Source organism: Phytophthora infestans, genomic scaffold (genome assembly GCF_000142945.1).
Source record: "Phytophthora infestans T30-4 supercont1.10 genomic scaffold, whole genome shotgun sequence".
Classification (NCBI taxonomy): domain Eukaryota; phylum Oomycota; class Peronosporomycetes; order Peronosporales; family Peronosporaceae; genus Phytophthora; species Phytophthora infestans.
The window spans coordinates 3,498,377-3,517,391 of record NW_003303749.1 but is presented as its reverse complement, the minus strand read 5'-3'; the positions used below and the strand labels follow the sequence as shown (position 1 = coordinate 3,517,391).

Below are 19,015 nucleotides of genomic sequence, written 5' to 3'. Positions count from 1 at the left end.
GTATTTATAAGTAAGATTAGCTTGGGTTCCATACAAACTAGAGGTTACCTATAGTGGAGCTAAGTAGTCATGCCCTGACTGGCTCCGAGAGCACCTGGTACCGTGTATCAGGTGCCCACAAGAGTGACGGGTCATTCTTTATGTAAAATGGGGGATTGTACCCCGTTTTATTCTCCCCCACCTAGCTGAGAATCACCTGATTCTCCTATCACAACTGATTCTCCAATCAGAAGTGAAAGATTTAAAACACCATTCTCACACTAAGCAGCCACGAGACTGGCGCGGCTCTCAGTCACACCCACAGTGACTTGTGCTTCCAAAGCTCACTGGGAATTGCATCCCTACGCCCACAGCTGTGTTGGCCGCAAAGCCTACACTCAGAGCTGCCTTAGCTCCTGCGCTAGCGCGCATACAGTGCGTTGGCACAGGGTGCAATAGCATCCGAACGTGTGGCATTCGCCCACAGCTCGTACCATAGGACACGAAAGTCCTCGTGAACGCGCCCGGAGCATGGTATCTCCCGCGAGGGACGACATCAAGAAGGGCAACACCTGCCCCAGCAGCACTAGAGGAAGTTCTCAGCTCACCTCGGGTCATGCCTTTGGCCCCAGCAAGGATCCATCCTTGCGAGCAGAGCTTCTACCACGCTCTCTTCGCGTCTTGGCCGTCATACCAACGGCGCGTAGGTGTCCTTCATCGACACCGTGTAGCGTGACGGTACACAGCCGTGACGTAGGTGTCTCCCATCGACACCATGTACCGTACGGTACTAACCTTTGGTGCGGTACGCCCACCACAAGGTTGCCATGTTTGGCAGCAACAGCTTCGGCTGTGCTGTCGCCTGAACTGAATCATGGCCAGTGCTCGCATCGTGCACGACGCATGTGCAAGCACAGTGTACAGGTCCATGGGCCCGTGCACGAGGTACGCTGTGTACGACACGTACCACAGCTACCAAAAGTGCTCCGTGCACTTCTTGTGTGTCATGCACGACGAGTTCATTACGTGGAACTCCTGGTAGGCTGCTCGACAGCAGCCAGTTCCGATGCACGGAACATGCGTTGACTCACAGCGTATACGCCCAGCGCGCATCGGGTCGTGGTATGGTGCATACCCTTTGCACCTATACCAGTGTTTGTCACAGACACCATGTATCTTGATGGTACTCGACCGTGGTGGGGCATATCTGACCACCATGCCACTGCGGCGTTGGTGTCTGGCATTGGCACCGAGTACTCACGGGCGCCAAACCATGGTGAGGCAAGCAGCCATCACGACGGTGTCAGGCTCAGCGCGGCACCAGTAACGACTGCGTGCGTTGCCTCGACCACCACCTGGTCAGTTGTGTGTGCACTCGTGCACCACACTTGGGTTATGGCTCCACGGCCCATTATACCCGGCGCGTTGCGTACATCACGTACCGCAACCGCTTTGTCGGCGGGTAAGACGTTCCGTTCACCCTACTCGACAGGTCGTTCATGTCAAAGGGACCTGGGCGGTGATTGCACTCGGTCCGCGCTTCGCCTCGTGTGTGGCTGCTTGCAACCCCAACACTGCTGATTCCCCTTGCGCCAGTGGCTTTATTTGCAACTATGTCTTGTTCGGCTAGAGCTACCACAGCTCTAGCCCGGCTGTTCGCATCCAGCCTGCAATCGATGAGCATCGACGCCTCGTTCCGTAAGGAACTTGCCTAAAGACCAGGGAGGAAAGGTATTTCCGAGCCCCCCCCCCACTTACACTTGCGACCATTAAGTCTGTCGTGGCTTGTGATAGCCACTGGCAGCACGACGGCTACCTGCCTCTTGGAAAGTCAGGGAGGAAAGGTATTTCCGAGCCTCTCCCCCACTTAACCTCGAGACTACTGAGTCTCTCGTGGCTTCTAATAGCCACTGGCAGGCGCAACGGCTCTCCGCCATGTGCACTGCGTCGGTATGGTCGACCGCGTCGGCCGTGTCGACCGAAGGCATTCAGCCTTCGCGTCAGCAGTTTGAGTCTGCGAGACTTGACGTCAAGCGAGTTGCTCACGTCCGGCGAGGCCAAGACAACCTCGCGCCTCGAGCCAATGGCTCTGTGTGCGGCGCTATGTTACTCGCCTTGGGTGTAGAACTCTGTTACCCACGTTGGTTGTGTGGAACTCTGTTACCCACACCGGAAGCGCATACAGCGACTTCCTTATCAGTTATGGTCTGAGTGACCTTGCGTGGAACTTTGTTACCCACGCTCGGAGCACCGAATGTCGGTCTCCTTAAGCAGCTTCGCTGCTTGCGGAACTTGTTACCCGCAATGTGGACCTATGTTACCCACCCGGTGAATGCCCTTCGGCACCACCACTGTCGAAGCGCATACGGCGCGACGACCTTCGGTGTTGGGATCAGCTGGCGTGGCAGACCCGCCCACACACCGGACTGAGTTGGTGTCCACCGACCGACTCAGAGGAGTCCGGACCCTGGACACCGAGTCGCTTGAAGCGACGTCGGCCCGAACAAGGTTCAGACCCGACTTGCGGCGTTTAACGTGACGTGGCACTTTGTTACCCACGCCGTGATGTCTCGTTGGCGACATCAGAGGCACTCGAGACCTCGTGTGGCACTGTGTTACCCACACAGGAAGCATGGTCAATGCCTTCCTCTTCAGTTATAGTCTGGGTGACTGCGTGTGGTACTGTGTTACCCACACAGGAAGCGCATGCAGCGCCTTCCTCTTCCGCTAAGGTCTGGGCGACCGTGTGGTCCTAAGCTACCTACCTGGCTAGCGCTTAAAGGCATAACCACTGTCGAAGCCCGTTCGGCGCGACGACCTTCGGCTTTGGTCGCTGCTGGTGTAGCAGGTCCACACTCCGGGCAAAAGACCCATGCCCGTGGCATTGCCGCAGCGGAGCATGGTCTTGCTGTACGCAGAGCTGTCGGCGCGTTGATAGCTCCGTGACGCTTCTGTATCCTGGCGGTCTGTATTAGACGCCCAGTCATGACGGAGGTGGGAACATGACTCACCAATGCTCCGCCATAGACCTGGACTGGTAGGCCCTACTCAGCCTTGCCACACCAAAGTCCGGGCTGTGCCTTATGTTTGGCACAGCCATGTTGTTGATGGCGAGAGCTGTGAGCGGCACTGCGGTGCGCGAGTTCATCGAGCCCAAACGCTCAGGTCTGTTGAGGACCATTGGTACTTCCTTCACCGTACCAAAGGCTAGTCCACCAAGGACCAGACCACGACCGCGACTCTAAAATAGAGTGCAGTCGGGTGTCGCTATGCCAAGCGACGTTCCGGCGGCGTATCAAAGCCCCTTAATTTATTAAACGTCCAAGGGGTACCGTACCCCCGTACACCGAGTGTACTACCAGCAGCCCATCACTGCCCTTCACCGGTTTAAGAGAGCCACGTCTCTCTGGGCTAAGTCCCGTGGTGCGCACAACCTGCACACCCGTCACGAAGGCTTAGCGCTCTTCAGAAGGGCATACAGCCTCTACTGGTGGCCGGGGAGTCTTCGTCCACCTGGTCGTAGCCTGCGCCATCGGACCTGGGGTCCACGGGCTGTCTTCTTCCCGAGGACTGGCGAGGGACACACACGCTGGTAGTGCCCTTGTCCGCCGCATCCGTAGCAGCGGACCAAGCTCTCGGCTGAGCTTAAGTCCATGGGTTCGGGCTCGCTGTACGCACCGGAATTAACGGGCTGCGTGACAGCAGGAGCAACAGCGTCATTGCTGCGATGCTCCGCCTCCCGAGGAACGCCATCCTCATCATGGCGATGTTCCTCTTCCCGAGGAGTACCAGCCTGCTTGTAGCTGTACTCTTCTTGGAGGGCGATTCGAATCGCCTCCTCCATAGTTGTCGCTTGCACCCGGAATAGCTGGGTGCGAGCAGGACCGACCTTCAGGCCGTCCATGAAGACTGTTGTCTTGACTTCTTCAGGCAGAGGATTCCCTGCCAGAGATGCCACCAACGTGCGCATCTCTTGCACGTACACCTGCAGCTCAGTGTGTGAGCGCTCGACATGTTCATAGTGTTCAAAGGTTTCAAAAATGCTGTTTGTAAAAAAAAAAAAACTACGCTGAAAATAGAAATGTGCAATACAACCGTTGGGAACTGGCAAATGAATTGCGTAAAAATTGTCTTTTCTATGGTACACTCGGGTCCCAATTCCCGATTCACTCTCGATAATCACTTTTGCAATACACAATACCGGTGGAGGTCCTCTTAAATTGGGTGCCTTCCAAAACCCATATAAAACAGTTTAATCGCAATTTTTTAGGAACCCTTTAATCACCCTTCTATCACGGTGATGCGTTTTTATATCGGCATTTAGAAAAACCTACATCCAAAAAACCCTATTAAATAGTGTTTTGTCCCAAATTGGCTGTGTTTGAAGTTCAAAACATACTGTGTTGAATATAGGTTGACGATCGTGACAAGTCATTATAGGACAAAAATAGCTCTACAATCTCTATTTATCAAGATGGTAAAAGATCGCTAAAGATTTGCACCCCCCCTTCCCTGCAACATCCTGATAGAAGATCTCTATAGAGAAGCTGCTATGAGCAGCGACGGAGCGGTGTTAGTGCTCAGTGCTGCTATGCAGAGACGCGACAAACGTCCCAAACGGTACTCTCTACTTTGAGTCGCCTGCGACGACGCCTCCATGCAGAGAAGCTACGTATTGAGTGGCAGAGACTCGTACGAATGAGGCACTACGTAACTCTCGACTGCTTGAAAGCACCCCATGGAGTCCGACGGGATACGATTGTGGCTTAACGGCACCGATGGGAACCTGATAACAAAGACGAGCTTATCTCGGTAAGATATATCTGTATCTATCTACATAAATAGCGACCTGACAGTACAAATTGTGTATTTTGAATAGCGCTGCGTTCGAGATCCTATTAGAGCGTTTTGCGCTTTATTCTGAGCTTCCTCAGTACTCTCCGCGTGGGGGGAGACCCAGGAAGTTACAGCACCACCATCAGGCTCTGGGTCTGTTGATGTCGTTTTACGTAGGTACCATGAAAAGGGAATCGCTTTGCTTCAGGTTTGCTGTGCCACCCTCCACACTCTCTCGCGTGTTAAATGCTGCGGAGGACGCCATGTCTAGAGCTTTAAATGGCTTTGAACATGCGCGAATTGTGTGGCCATCACCACTTCGACAAAAGGTTTTGGCAAAGTTAGTGGAAGCCCGCCAGCCGCTCTTGCGATACACTTGGGGCTTTTTAGACGGTAAAATTACAAGGTGAGTGGATATACTGTTTTTACTCCATATATAAAATCTAATACGTGCTGTTGTTTTAGGTGCAGCAGCCGCCAGATACTGACGTACAGAATGCACATTATAATGGCTGGCTGCATTACGTATTTGTCACCGGGACCCTTTTTTCAGTGCTGACGGGCTAATTGTGTGGGCTAAACACAATTGCCCGGGCAGGGGGATACGAGTTTAGGCTTCCGGCAAAAGTTGGTGCACTCGAGATTAAATCCAGATTCGCGCTACGGCGTCGTAGCAGATAGCGCTTTTCCGTGCGCTAAAGAGATGAAAGGACGCATATTAACTCCTCTAAAAGATGGAGATTTGGGACGTTTAACTCCATCGGTGCGGCCAGTTGCAAGAGCTCTCTCTGGGGCCATCACATTCATTCGCCAGTCGGCAGAGTGGGGCATGGGCTCCATTGAGAAGGTGTATGGACGTCTACTAGTGCCGCTCCCATTCGAGACGTCGAAGCGTCAAAAGCGACTTGACAACCTCTTTCGGTTGGCGAACTTCCGAGTCCGCGCAGTGGGCATTAGCCAAATTCGCACTACACATCTACACGGCAGAGACAGGTACAATTGACATTAAACGTATTGTGGCTATCATTGTTGATGTTGCCTCAAGTCGCTACTACTATTCTCAATCACTTTCTTCCACTCATGTTACTTAACAGAATCATCATCTGCTCGTGCCGCTACCTGGCTTCCGCTCTCTCCAACTCCATTCGCTCTTCGTGTCGTCTTCGTTCTTCAGCCTGTTCTTGGTCTCTCTCTGCTCGGGCCGCTACTTCCTTCCGCTCTTCTTCTTCACGACGCAGTTTTTCGTCAAGACGCTGTTGTTGTAGCCGTTGTTCAACTAAGGCTGCCTCCGCTCTACGTTCACTATCTCGTTGTTCGCGCTCTACCTCGTTTGTTCATTACGGAGGCTAGCCCGTGACCGGCCAGCAGCATCTTGGCAAACAACGCTGAGAGACTCTCTGAGTCTTATTGACTCGCCGCCACGCCGCCTTTTGGATGCACTCACCCCTTCATCAAAGCTTGGTGGTTGATCACAGTGATCACGAGACTCTTCACGAACGCGTTTAAGTCGATTCCCAACGTTAAGGAGAGGCTCAGAGAAAGTCTTGAAGTCAAGAGACCGATTGATAGTAGTAGGCGCTACCATTCCGGGGCTAACATATATTAAACGCAACACTAATCGGGTTAACGCGTACGCTTCTCTAAGACGATACTCCAAGAAGAAAACTATCACCTTGTAGCCGCGTTTAGGAGCTTGGAGGCCATTGCGAAATGTTCTGCCTCATACCTGAGGGCCAATAGAACCATAGCACAAGTTAACAAGTTAATAAAACCTGACAAACAATTCGGCGGGAGAATATGCCCTACTTACAACCACCGCGGATCTGATTGTGCGGTATGGAAATGATTTTGGAATGAAGTGAGGCCGCGGTAGGCGCGAAACTTCGCGCCTTGAAGACGCATTCAACTTCAATTGCTAGTTAGGGGAAGCGCTAAATCATATACAAAACACAAATTACTTTTTAATTAGTTGCTAAATAGGGGTGCGTGATTAAAGCGGATAAAACGGGATAAAACGGGAAGTTTGGTGAGACGACTCTCTCGTCTCACCAAACTTTGCAGTTTTATCACGAAGTTTTTATCACCGTTTAATCCACTCTAACCCCATTGATAAATTTTTTCATGGGTTTTTTGAAAGGCACCCATTGGTCACTTCGCTCCCTGTAGCCAAAGGGGCTGAGTTTGTAAACCCTCGGAAGCTAACTTCCTCTAGCGCAAGGTGCTGTGTGACCCCGTCACAGAGACCATCACTCAGCTCCCAGATCGCTGCGGGTGGAGCCGCTTTCCTTGATTCTGGGATGACGTCCTAAATTGAAGTCTGTGGCGGCAATCTGAGCTGCGGGAATCACTCCAGCTTCAATTGTGATAGCGATGTAAATAGGCAGCGAACGCTCCTGGAGTTTTGTAGGATGAGCCACGGCTTACATCGTTATCACAATTGAAACAGCGTAGCCAGCCCTTTTTCAGCAACCACAATGCACTATTACTAGGGGTCTCCTATCTCGTCGCTGTCCTATCGACTTGCCCACTTGTTGCAAAACTCGAAAAGTACATACATGTACAGATTGAAATTTGTAAGCGAATAGCCAAAACGGCAACTTTGGTCGGAATTCACAATACAGTTTCAGGTAATACTGTAACGTTAGCAGAATTGTGGCTTTTAGACTTTTGCTAAATCGGTCGCGTGAAAAGTCACTCCTTCAGCAAGGGATGTCATCGTCCACTCAAGCCTCTTTCTTCTGGATGAAATATGGCTTCGGTGAGGGCTTGCTTCCTCTGTTCTGAGGGAATATTGCCGTCCAACTAACGTATGCATGAGTACGAGCAGATAATATTACACCGCTCAAGATGTACAACGCCAACGTGTCCTGCGCAATCTTGAGGAGTTTTGTGAAAAACACTTGCGCGAGAGATGTTGAGGATGTGTGCAAGCAGAAATATATTCAGTTGGGCATCGAGCTAGATTCTCTCAACAGAGCGCTGCAGGTTGCCCAGGTGCGCGACGCAGCGACAACATCAGCGACAGACAGATCTTCGGATGGGGGCACTAGCTCGCGTCCAGCAAGTGGGGCCACTTCATCTCGCCCGATCACGCCCTCGATGCATGCGGATTTCAATGAATCAGCGGACGAGAGCATAGCAGAGATCGTCTCCAAGAAATCTGCAACCGAGTATCAGCTTCAAGTGGTCGCAGCAGCTTCCAAGTTGGCGAAAGGTTTCAGAGTTTCTTGGATTTGGGACGAACTGGTGTCGATACTGAAGTGTAATTGCTAGAGCTGGTTGCAGGTACAGCTATCGTTGATCTCGCGGACGACCTCGGAACTCGCCTCAAATTAGACGAGATGGGCGATGCACGAGCGAACTCAATCCTGAAATCTCGAGCACAATACACCGCGGTGGCTGTTAGTAAGTGACGATCCGCGTCTTCAACATAGCCCACCAAAAAAATGCATGCCTGATCTATTGCGTGTGCTCTGCAGCTGTAGACGACAAAGGATCGCCTCACGTCGTGCCACTGGTTTTCAAGCTGCACAAGCCTTCCGCAGACGCACCTCCCTCTCGACCAAGCAGCGGTGCCGCAAAAGCGACTGGGACTACTGCACCAAAATGATCTACCACTATAACGGTAAAACAACATTAAAAGACAAAGAACTTTCATTGAAATTAACATGGGTGGAGAGCTTCCAGGAGCGATCGAGGTCCCAGTGTACTCAAGCACTTGAGGAGTCACAAGCTTAAAGAGACACACTGTGACTTTAGTGCTCCATGTTCTCACCTCACAGCGACGAGTGCGTTGTCGTTGCCGCCTCTTGCTCTCCACTTCAGATGTCCACGGGCTTGCCCTTCGAGGCGAACTCGTCGTAGTACTCGACGACCTTGTCCCAGTTGGCCACATTCCAGAAAGCTGAAATGTACTCGGGGCGGCGGTTCTGGTACTTGAGATAGTAAGCGTGTTCCCACACGTCCAGGCCGAGGATGGGGATGAGCGGCTGGTCCACGCCAGGCATCAGCGGGTTGTCCTGGTTGGGCGTGGACGTGATGGCCAGCTTACCGTCAGCCTTGACACCGAGCCAAGCCCAGCCAGAGCCAAAGCGCGACGAGGCAGCAGCATTGAACTGCTGCTTCATCTGGTCGAGCGAGCCAAAGTCCTCCTCGATGCGGGTCTTGAGGGCGCCGTGCGGTGCCGTGTTAGTGGAGCCAGGCGAGGTCATCCACGTCCAGAAGAGCGAGTGGTTGTAGTGACCACCGCCGTTGTTGCGCACGGGAGCCTCAGTGGCCGACTGTACCACCTCGAGGATGGACTTGCCCTTAAGAGCAGCGCCCTTGTCGGACGAAATAAAGTTGTTAATGTTGTTCACGTAAGCCTGGTGGTGCTTGGTGTGGTGGATGTTCATGGTGTCCGTGTCCACAAAAGGCTCGAGGGCGTTGTAGTCGTAGGCGATCTTCGGCAGCTCGAATGACATATTTACTAATTGAGAGGGAGGTCTTGGTTGAAGCTTGTAGTGGATCTGGCAAATTGCAGAGTGAGAGAGCCGAAGGCGGATACCGTTGTGGTCGGACAATCCCACCGCGCTTTTTAACCAATAAGAACAGTGATCCAAGGCTGACTGTCGGGCCGACAGTGTCGGCACAGTATTCGAGCCGATTACGGGACCAATCTCGCTGACCAGAGGCCTTTGTTGACTCCACGGAGTGAATGCACGTGCTTTTTGCTCTAGGATTCGTCGTCAAGCGCCGCACGGTGCCGCGCACTCATGTAATAAGCCATGCCGATACATGTACTGTGCTGCAAGCTTGTTTGACAAACCATTTTGGAAATCATGAATACCGGTACTTGAAGAGTTTTACTGGCATTTTTTTCAGGTTTAACAAAGCAGTTTAGAAATCACGATTACCGGTACTGTAGAAGAGTTTGGCAATTTTTGCAATACTCTTGGCCAATCAATTGACAAATTTTGAAAGTGAAAAACAAGTGCACACTCTTATTTTTAAAAAGTGCTTTCTTTGTGAGACGGTCGTCTACTGCTCTTAAGTACGATACGAACTTCAAACGAAGCGACATTTTGGTTGGAGCTCCTGTTGCCGACTTCATCAGCGCCATGAACGCGCAACAGAGCAGCGAGCCTGTGTCCGACCTTGCTGTCGCCGCGCAATACGCTGATGAGGAGCTGCACTCCGTGACGGCGCAATTCGCAAACTCTGCGTCAGTAAGCGAAGCCCCAAAGGCGCCGATGGTGGCCGTCGTGACGGACAAGGACGACAGCGACAGTGACAGCGACAGCTCCGACAACGAGGCCCCCGTCGAGAAGAAAGTGGAGAAGAAGCATGAAAATGGTGGAATCGAACAACCTATTAAGAAGGAAGTGGATGGGGAGAGCTCAGGCGAAGACAGTGACGGAGAAGGCGAAGACCCCGCCAAGCTGCGCGCCGAGATTGAGGCTGCTATGGAGAAGGAGGCTAACAAGACTGGTGGCCCGCTGACCACGGAACACGAAGTAGCCTCCATTCCTGTACGCGAACCGAAAGTGGAGCTGACAGCCGACTGCCCCATCGCTCAATTCGGCAATATCTTAAACGTAAGTGCGCCTGGACTCATGATGACTATCAAATCCAACCCAAACACGAAGCCACTGAACGAAGGAAGCGTGCTGTGTCTTGAAGACCGTACAGTTATCGGATGTGTGGACGAGGTATTTGGTCCAGTTCTGATGCCCATGTATTTGATTCGTTTCGAGAACGCCGCCAAGATGCCGGAGAGGGCGACAGTGAACACTGTTGTCTACTACGCCACGGAGCACACGACGTATATCATTCCAGAAGAGATCAAGGACAAGGGCACCGACGCTTCCAATATTTTTGACGAAGAAGCTGATGAGACCGAGTTCTCCGACGACGAAGCAGAGGCAGCAGCCAAGCGTGGCAACCGTAAACGCAATCGAGGCGGTGCGCCAAGTGAAGGCGCTAGCTCTGCGTCATCGTACGGTGGACGTGGGGGTCGTGGTGCACGTGGAGGACGAGGCGGTCGTGGAGGAAACTTCACGGACTACCATGCGAGACAGAATACGTCGCCTCACGGTACACGCAGCAACTACAGTCAGCAGCCTCCGATGCCTCCTATGCCTGCGATTCCTGCGATGCAGACACAACCGTACGGAGGTGCTACGAAATACACGCAGCCTGGTGGTTTCGGTGGGGCGAGACCTGTTGCCTATGGCAGCACGAACTACACGTCCCCCCAGGGTAATGGAGTGCCTCAGCCACCCATGCCGCCATACAGTGGAGTGCCTGTATCGCAAGGACAAGCTCCAGCACGTGGCTACTACCAGCCGCCGCCTCCGCCACAGTACAGCGCACACAATTTGCCTCCATACCCTCCGCAGGTTCCGTATCAGCAATATTCGCAGCCTCCAAGTGCACCGTACGGCCAGCCGCAGCCACCGCCAAGAGCGCCGTACGGTCAGCCTCAAGCACCACCTAGTGCGCCCTACGGTCAACCTCAGCCACCACGATACAACCAGATGCCACGCGGTGCTCCTCCGCCGCCTCCAGCGTATTACGGAAACAGCCAGCAGAGCCAGCAGCCTCGTGGACCCTACGACCAGCGACGTTATTAACGGAGAACTCGACGTTTTTCTAGCATTTCTCCAGCCTCTCTTGCTTTTTGGAATGCAAATTAAAATTCACCGACGCAGCTATCACGACGATAGGGTATTTCAATGCACCACGCAGAAGCTAACGCGAAAACAGCCTTACCATGAGATATGAACGGGATGTCTTGGGAGGTTTTTCTTAGCTGGAGGATGTGAGCGTAACACTCGCGATGAAGCCGTTCTTCATCACTTCGAAGGTGCATCCTGGTGTTGGTGAGTAGCACAAGCTTGCCCCGAACGGATGGAGGCCCAGACCGTTGTCAAGGACAATCGGTCGCAAGTCCGACGAGCTCTTAAAAACCAGACGAATGTCCTCCCACTGCAGAGTTTAGAAACAAGTTAAATAATGTCAGAGCGATGGCGTGATTAGCCCGGCGTGATGACTAAATGTACCGGTGTTTGAGGGGTGATTTCCAGACTGGTTCTCTTTGAAATCCCCGACTTTTGAAGTGCACTTGACGATTGAAAAGTGAGTCGGAAATTGCATTTGTTGTAGGCGCCAAAGTCCGGGTGACTGTAACATTAATCAAATCGTAAGCAGTGTAAAGGAGTCAACGGAATTAAACATCGACACTACTCACCCGAGCGCGTTGGTTTTCAGAATCACTTTCGACACTCGATGCATCGAATTATACAAGATGTCGAGTCCTAAGTGCGGGTAGTTGTGGAAATACTCGCCAACAAGTCCACCAGCAACGGTAGCACTAAAAGTTTGCGACCCAACTCGACGTTACGAACAATCTGGTTAGGATTTCCAGTTGCTATACAGAAACGTACCCGTCATTAGGATCTTCAGATTTCCGAAACACAGAGACCGGGGCACCAAGCTCGCTAATCACTTCCTATAAAGACCACGAAATATGTCAGATACCGAATATTATCAAGTACCCAATTGTTTACAGAACCTGGGGGGACCATCCTAGCCGGATGCACTGCTTTCGGCCAGAGAAAACCAGCGACGTTTTCTTTTCTGCAATGTCGACAGCAACTTCTTCAAAGTAGTGTCTACACAGAATCCATAGTCAGCCTTGAAAACAATTTCACACCCCAGACTTTGTAAACCTTTACTTTTTGGTAGGACCAGGGAGTCCAGGAGACCGATAGTCTCCACCCACAAAAACCACAAAGCCCGTAGCAGCTGGAGTTGCACCATTCTGCACCACCAACACATACATTTAAGAGTTAAAGTCTTTTAAATTCTCAGATCGCAAAGCAGGTACCGGAAACTCCATTGGTAGGTCGATGCCGTTTTGGTACAAATTCCGGTACTCAGCAGGAATCGGGAATTTGACACAACCGCCTTCGTAGCCCAACACGTAGCTCTGTATGCCCAACAAAGAAACAGCATTAGACCACCGGATTCATGCAATCAACGCTGATCGATAACTACACCAACCTGCTCAGAAGCGTCGTAGCGACCAGGAAATGTCGGTCCGAAAAGCTGCAGCATTACACCCGGATAAAATTACATGTGAGGATACGTGCACATGCCAGCAGTGAAGTAGTGCAGTTGCTTTTGATACTTACGTTGTAAACAGACATGAAGGTGGCGGAGATGTCACCGCCGAAGATTACTACACGCCCGAATTTCAAAGCTACGCGGTTCACGTCGTAAAACTCGATCACTTTGAGCGTCTGTCGCACTGGATCGAAATGCAGCTAGCAGAGAGTGAAGGGGGTATGTTAAAAGTTGACTGTTGTCTACGGAGAGGATAAAGACTGCGTTGCTCACTCTGAGTCCGTCCTCAGCTGATTCAATGACAACGTCGCGCTTGTAAGGCTCGACAGCGTCGTACGCTATCTCAAAAGGGCGGACTGGCAGACGGCTCTTAAGAGCGTGTAGCACCTCGGCGACGCTCGCACCGAGGCGGAAGGGACCCACGCCCACGCCCAGTTCGATGCGCCACACCTCGCGGATCATCTCAGTCTTTTCTTCGGAGTGTTGAAGAAAATTTCTATTTAATTGTACCGAGATTTGGGTACAGACGCAGTTAGCAAAAGAGCAGTCTGTCTTAAAAAAATTACGTTATCTTTCAAAAACTCCCTTAATACAAGTAGCTGTTGTCCCTATCCTGTCTGCAGCTAGCAGCTACTAAGTATACTGTATACATGTAGTTCTCAAAACCACTCCACAAGCGTCGCCGAGTTCTTCGCAGTGTGCAGTCCGCAATGCAACTGCAAAATCCGACTTGTTTGTCCTGTCTCGTGAGCAGAGACGGCAGACAGTGCTTTTCGGTTTCACTTGCTTTCAGTAGGGATTCCAATCCGATCTCTGAGCACTCTTATCGGTTAGGTACTTGCTGTTTTTTCAGCCAACCGCAGCGTGATTTCGCCATTCTCGCTCTATTTCCCAATCGCCGCAGGAAACGGTCCTCCACGACACTGTCGACAGTATCGGCGACGACGCACACAGTTCGCACTCTTCTTGACCTCAGGTAGGAGTCTCAGCATGAAGACGCTGCTGGCGCTCACGAGTGCAGCAGGCCTCTTCTCTTATGTACGTGCCGCTGTAAGCTGCGCAGACTGCGGCGGCAACACGTGCATGCTAGACGGTACGGCGACGACCATCACGGGCGGAGCGACGTCTGTCAACGTGAATTTTTGCAACTTTGACAGCTCCAAGAACGGCACGTACGCCTTAAACTTCGGTGTATCATCCCTCCCGAGCTGCGATGTCAAGAACGAGACGCTGCCTACACTCGCGTCGCTCGTAGCGGCCGACGGGTGCACGCCGGACACTTGCGCCGTGACCGTCAACTTCGAATCGGCATTGGACTGGGCCGTCGCATTGCAGAACAACGGAGTAACCAACACTTTAACGGCGCAGCTCACAGCAGGTGGCAATAGCGACACTGTGACAATCGCCACGTTCGAGACGACGGCGGCCGCCGTCATGAACAGCGGCACGGCCAGCGTCTCGGTATGCGCCACCGAAGTGGACATCAGTGGCTCGAGGTTCTCGAGCATTTCCAGTTGCAACATGGCACAAATCTGCAGAGGAGCCGGCACCGACACGACGTGCACTATAGAGCTGATGAAGGACGCAGAGGTGACCGACGTAAGTTGCGGCGGAGAGAACTGCTCGGGTAAAGTGGCGTTGAGTCAGCCGCTGCCCTGTGACGGCAGTACGGGAGACGCTACGGCGCTCATTGTGGGCGTCACAGTAGCCAGCAGTACCCAGTCAAACCTCGTGAGTGTGGGCAGTATGGCGGCGCCGAACTTTACGATCGGAGACGTCAGAGGATTAAACGTCGGCAGCTCGGAACTGGTGCTGACAACGGACACTTTCTGTGCCTCTTCAAGTATCCAACTGAACGTGACGGTGGAAGACGAGACTGTGGAAGTCAGTAGTGTGAATTCTATGACTAATGGAACGGTAGTGGTGGAGCTCGCCTCGCCTTTAAGCAGCGAGCTTACGGGCGAGGATATTGAGCTCTCGCTCTCACAGTGTGGCGTACCGGCGACAGCCGAATTCTCCGTTGGGAAGGGCTCGGGCGACTCGACTTCAGTATCGACAGGATCGACGGATTCCTCGCAGGACGACGCTGTTGCAGGCTCTACAGGCTCCATATCGACGCAAGAGGAGAACTCGGACTCGGGACTCTCCGGAAGTATCGTGGTAGGCATTATCATTGCCGCAGTGGCACTCGCTGGCTTTGTATTCGAGTACGTCCATCACAAGAGACGGCAACCAATGCCTGTAGCTCAAGACTCTTCCGTCAACAACCTCAATACGCCCGTGTAAGGCACAAACAACTCGAGGACACAATCAACCGACCCGTGTGTCAGGTTAGTAATAAAGTTTTTTGTGACTTTTTTTTAAATCTCTTTGATCATTTCACTGGAGTTTGCGAGCCTCGCGGATCTTTTTGGAGCGTAACATCGCCAGTTCTTTCTTGAGTGCGAAGCGTTTTGCAGCTGACAGAGTTTGAGTATCGAGCCGCGACTCAAGCTGCTCGATCTGCGTCGATAACTTGGATAACTCGAGTTCAATAACAGCATTTTCATTCAGTACGGTAAAGCTGTCGAGTGGGGCAACTGGAGCTGCTACAGCAACGTCACCTTGAGTTGCATAAGTATTGTCAATGACTCGTAGAGTTCCAGTGTTTCGACTTTTTGAGGCAGCACTTGAAGGCTTCTTAGTGCGCGATACCGCAACAGGTGACGGAGGTGAGAGAACCGTATCGGGTGGGAGCTTGTTCTTTAGATATGCCAGAATCTCGGCGCTGCCTTTTGCGATGACTCCTCCTCGCACAGTTCGCTGCGGATTGCCGTTCATGTAGATGGCGCGAAGGTGCGGACACAAGCCGAGTTCGCACGGTACTTTGGTCAAGCTGTTGTTCTCGAATGAAAGTGAAGCGAGCAGTGGAGCGTCGTAGATCCGTCCGAGTGCACGCAATTTGTTATCCGAGACACTAACCACGCTTACTTTTGTCAGTTGCGACCACGGAAAGCGATCGAGAGTCTCGAGTCGGTTGAAGCCTAGCAGTAGTGTTTCAAGAGATCGTAGCTGACTGATCTCTACGGGTAGAGTAGCTAGGCTGTTGTTGCGTACATCCAATTCTTTAAGCGAATCTCCCAACGCAGGCGAGTTTCCGAGAAACTCACTGATACTCTCCGCTGAAAGACTGTTCTTTCGAAGACGTAATAGCTCCAGATGAGGCAACGCAGCAATAGAGGGATCAAGAGCTTGCAGCTCATTGTCCTCGACAGTCAAAGTCTTCAAAGTCAACAAGTATTATAACATTAGTTTGGTCAAGCAACAAAAATAACGAAATTTCAGCAAACCTTGAGCGAAACTAACTCGCCGATTGCAGCAGGAAGCGAGCGCAATTGGTTGGACGAAAGATTCAAGTGAAACAGCGTCGAGCCGAAGTCGAATTGGCCTTGGCCTACCAAGTCTGGCGGCAAAACATTGAGAGAGTTGTTCATGAGGATCATCGTCCCAGAAGCTGCAGCCTCTCGAAACTGGAAAATATAGTCAGAAGCAGGCTGCGCGCCGTCATCTGCGTGGGTTGAACGTTCTCGTTCTATTTGCAATTCGTCTCGTTCTTCTTCCAAGACATCAACGCCAGCAGGAGGAGCTCCTCGTGTGCGTAGATATTTCTTAAGTGACTCACATCCAGCACTGATCACTGCTCGACGGATAGCTCGAAGAGGATTTCCATCCACGATAAAGTGATTAAGGTGTTTGAGGTAGCCAAGTCCTGGTGGCAAGTCCGACAGATCGTTGTTCGCCACATCCAACGTCTTTAGTCGATACAAGCACGCGATGTTAGCTGGTAAATTTGCCAGTTTGTTGTCTCTCATATCCAATACAGTGACCGAGTCTTTCACGCGTAAAATGGACGTCTCATTAATAGTCGAGAGTGTGTTGTATCCGAGAAAAACTTGGTCCAGATCTGCACCTTCAGGCAGAGCTGGGAAAACGGCGAGCTTATTCTGTCGTAAGTCCAAGAACTTCAGCTTTGTAAGCGTCGCCAGTGCGTCACCCGTAGACTCCAGTCGATTCTTCTTGAGATCAAGGTTCTGCATGTTTCGAAGCGCTCCGAATGAAGATGGAAGAGCAGTCAAATGGTTCGAGTGCGCGTTTAAAACGTGTAATTTGTGAAGGTTTCCGATTCGTTCCGGCAGAGCTGTAAGCTTGTTCTCGTCGACATGTAGCGCTTCGAGGTTTTCAAGAAGAGTTATGGAGTTTGGCAGATGACTGAGCTTGTTGCCCGATAACCCGAGCTCTTTTAACCCGATTAGTGCTCCAAAACTCTCGGAGAGGTTTTGCTCAAGTTCATTACTGCAAGAGTGCAAACACAACACATTATTGGCTGTTGGTATAATTATTTTAGAAATACCAGAGGATACGTACTGGCTCAGATCGAGATAGGTTAAAGCGTGGAGTTCGAAAAACCCTTCAGGTAAGACTTGAAGGGCGTTCTTCGTCAGTTTGATCGAAGTGACGGACGTCAGACCACCGATTTCATCGGATATGGAAGGGATCGCATTGTGACTCAAGTCCATCTTGACCAGATCAATGCACTCCCACTTCTTCTCGTCCTACGACATGGACACTGATTCAGTATTATGGCAAAAAAAAAGTTAAAATTGTAGATCAAAATGTTGCAAAACCTTTTCCAAGTGTTCTTCTAAGTGATAAACTGGCGATGGGAACTCGATTAGATTCCTCGCTGGTAGACTCAAGACCCCAGTCCGTCGAGCTTCACGAAGAGCCCTTGCAGTTTGGTCTCTAACAGGAGCTAACACAATATCTTGCTGCCGAAGACGCCCTCGCACATTCTGTCCCCTCATGACCGATCAATTTACGAAACGTCGCGCTTTATCAATAATGAAAGCACCAGTGAATCTTGGGTTAGACCCATGGAAATCTCGGCGTTTTATTACTTGAAGTATTTCGTCGTCATGAAGCTTCCAACGACAATCTAAAAGGCATTCCTGAAAGTGAATCAGCAAGCAAGGGACGATGAGGACATTCACATGTGTTGCTGCGGGGATGCCAGGGGCAATAATTGACGTCGTAGTCGATGAAAACTCGAATATGCTCAGCCTGTCGATTGCGAGGCTCAATCTCCACCATGCTTATATAAGGGTCTTTATGCGGCTTGCATTGATGGAGATTGGATCAAACGATTGGACCCTTTGATCAACGAATTGTGCAGCGGTGAAGACGGTTATATTTGGTCATCGGATCGACCGATTCGAGGGGTGCTTGGGGGCAGGGATGCCGAAAAATACATTGATTGCCCGTACAATACAATAACGACCCTGAAATTATTTATTTTCGGACCTTAAGGCTGACCATAAATGATTTACCTAATCTTGTGGATGAATACCTTAATTTACTGTTAACTTAGGAAATCGCAGATAGATGGCTATCAAGAGCCCACCTTCTTCCGTCTAACGTACACTCACTTTGCTATCTGCATCATGGCCACCCAAGCCTTTTCCAACACTCGAATCTCTGGTTTCTACTTTTCAGCCGTCACGGATGCATTCGATGAAACTATTGAGGGTCTCTATCGGTGCCGGTGTGGTACCGCTCGTCGACAAGCACCCCGAAGTGGGTACACCTGTGAGATGCTATCCTGCTACTGTGAGATGCTACTTGCTACGGTCTGCCAGTGTCCAGTGCCAGACGTCATTGCCACAGCCCAAGACACTGGCAATACCAGTACTACCGATCCAACCTACAATCCTACGCGTGTCTATGCATGTACTGCATCCCGGCGTACCGGTCTGCAACGCGCTCACGTGCGAGCGGCGTGCGGAAGATACCAAGGACTGTATGAAGGACGACATTGGTGGCGGTGAGCAACTGCAACTGCGTTGCAGGTGATGGTGAACTACTTAGCTTTCTATAGACTATCTTAGACTGAGTATGTGCTAATCTAACTTTGCGGAACATGGAGGTTCAGGTGCTGGCAGCTCTCACTCTCACAACTGCTTTTGCTGTGCTGCGTGCACAACGAGTGAGAGGCAGCAAGCACCAGAACTCCGTGGTCCTGTCGTGGTACTTTGCCCGGCACTCACGTGTCTTA

The 19,015-nt window shown here is 51.5% G+C and overlaps 6 protein-coding genes across 6 annotated transcripts; 3 read left to right on the top strand and 3 right to left on the bottom strand.

The window, feature by feature from the left end:
- Nucleotides 1-7,524: 7,524 nt before the first annotated feature.
- PITG_07329 (uncharacterized protein) lies at nt 7,525-8,425 on the top strand (the record flags this gene model as incomplete). The annotated part of the gene is made up of 4 exons (XM_002905212.1): nt 7,525-7,573; nt 7,643-8,029; nt 8,089-8,220; nt 8,295-8,425. 4 exons carry the CDS (start codon nt 7,525-7,527, stop codon nt 8,423-8,425), a joined length of 699 nt encoding a protein of 232 aa, XP_002905258.1.
- A 26-nt stretch (nt 8,426-8,451) lies between these two features.
- On the bottom strand, nt 8,452-9,328 carry PITG_07328 (manganese superoxide dismutase; the record flags this gene model as incomplete). Its single annotated transcript, XM_002905211.1, has 1 exon — nt 8,452-9,328. The coding sequence occupies one exon, from the start codon at nt 9,276-9,278 to the stop codon at nt 8,637-8,639; it is 642 nt and encodes a 213-aa protein (XP_002905257.1).
- A 586-nt stretch (nt 9,329-9,914) lies between these two features.
- PITG_07327 (H/ACA ribonucleoprotein complex non-core subunit NAF1, putative) lies at nt 9,915-11,429 on the top strand (the record flags this gene model as incomplete). The annotated part of the gene is made up of 2 exons (XM_002905210.1): nt 9,915-10,127; nt 10,173-11,429. The coding sequence occupies 2 exons, from the start codon at nt 9,915-9,917 to the stop codon at nt 11,427-11,429; spliced, it is 1,470 nt and encodes a 489-aa protein (XP_002905256.1).
- Nucleotides 11,430-11,604: 175 nt separating this feature from the next.
- On the bottom strand, nt 11,605-13,399 carry PITG_07326 (uncharacterized protein; the record flags this gene model as incomplete). Its single annotated transcript, XM_002905209.1, has 10 exons — nt 11,605-11,784; nt 11,859-11,979; nt 12,047-12,169; nt 12,243-12,307; nt 12,371-12,470; nt 12,534-12,619; nt 12,686-12,787; nt 12,862-12,906; nt 12,993-13,124; nt 13,198-13,399. The coding sequence occupies 10 exons, from the start codon at nt 13,384-13,386 to the stop codon at nt 11,605-11,607; spliced, it is 1,143 nt and encodes a 380-aa protein (XP_002905255.1).
- Nucleotides 13,400-14,007: 608 nt separating this feature from the next.
- On the top strand, nt 14,008-15,210 carry PITG_07325 (uncharacterized protein; the record flags this gene model as incomplete). Its single annotated transcript, XM_002905208.1, has 2 exons — nt 14,008-14,919; nt 15,004-15,210. The coding sequence occupies 2 exons, from the start codon at nt 14,008-14,010 to the stop codon at nt 15,208-15,210; spliced, it is 1,119 nt and encodes a 372-aa protein (XP_002905254.1).
- A 93-nt stretch (nt 15,211-15,303) lies between these two features.
- Nucleotides 15,304-17,786, bottom strand: PITG_07324 (uncharacterized protein; the record flags this gene model as incomplete). The annotated part of the gene is made up of 6 exons (XM_002905207.1): nt 15,304-15,509; nt 15,594-16,185; nt 16,254-16,426; nt 16,487-17,256; nt 17,329-17,516; nt 17,589-17,786. 6 exons carry the CDS (start codon nt 17,766-17,768, stop codon nt 15,304-15,306), a joined length of 2,109 nt encoding a protein of 702 aa, XP_002905253.1.
- Nucleotides 17,787-19,015: the final 1,229 nt, after the last annotated feature.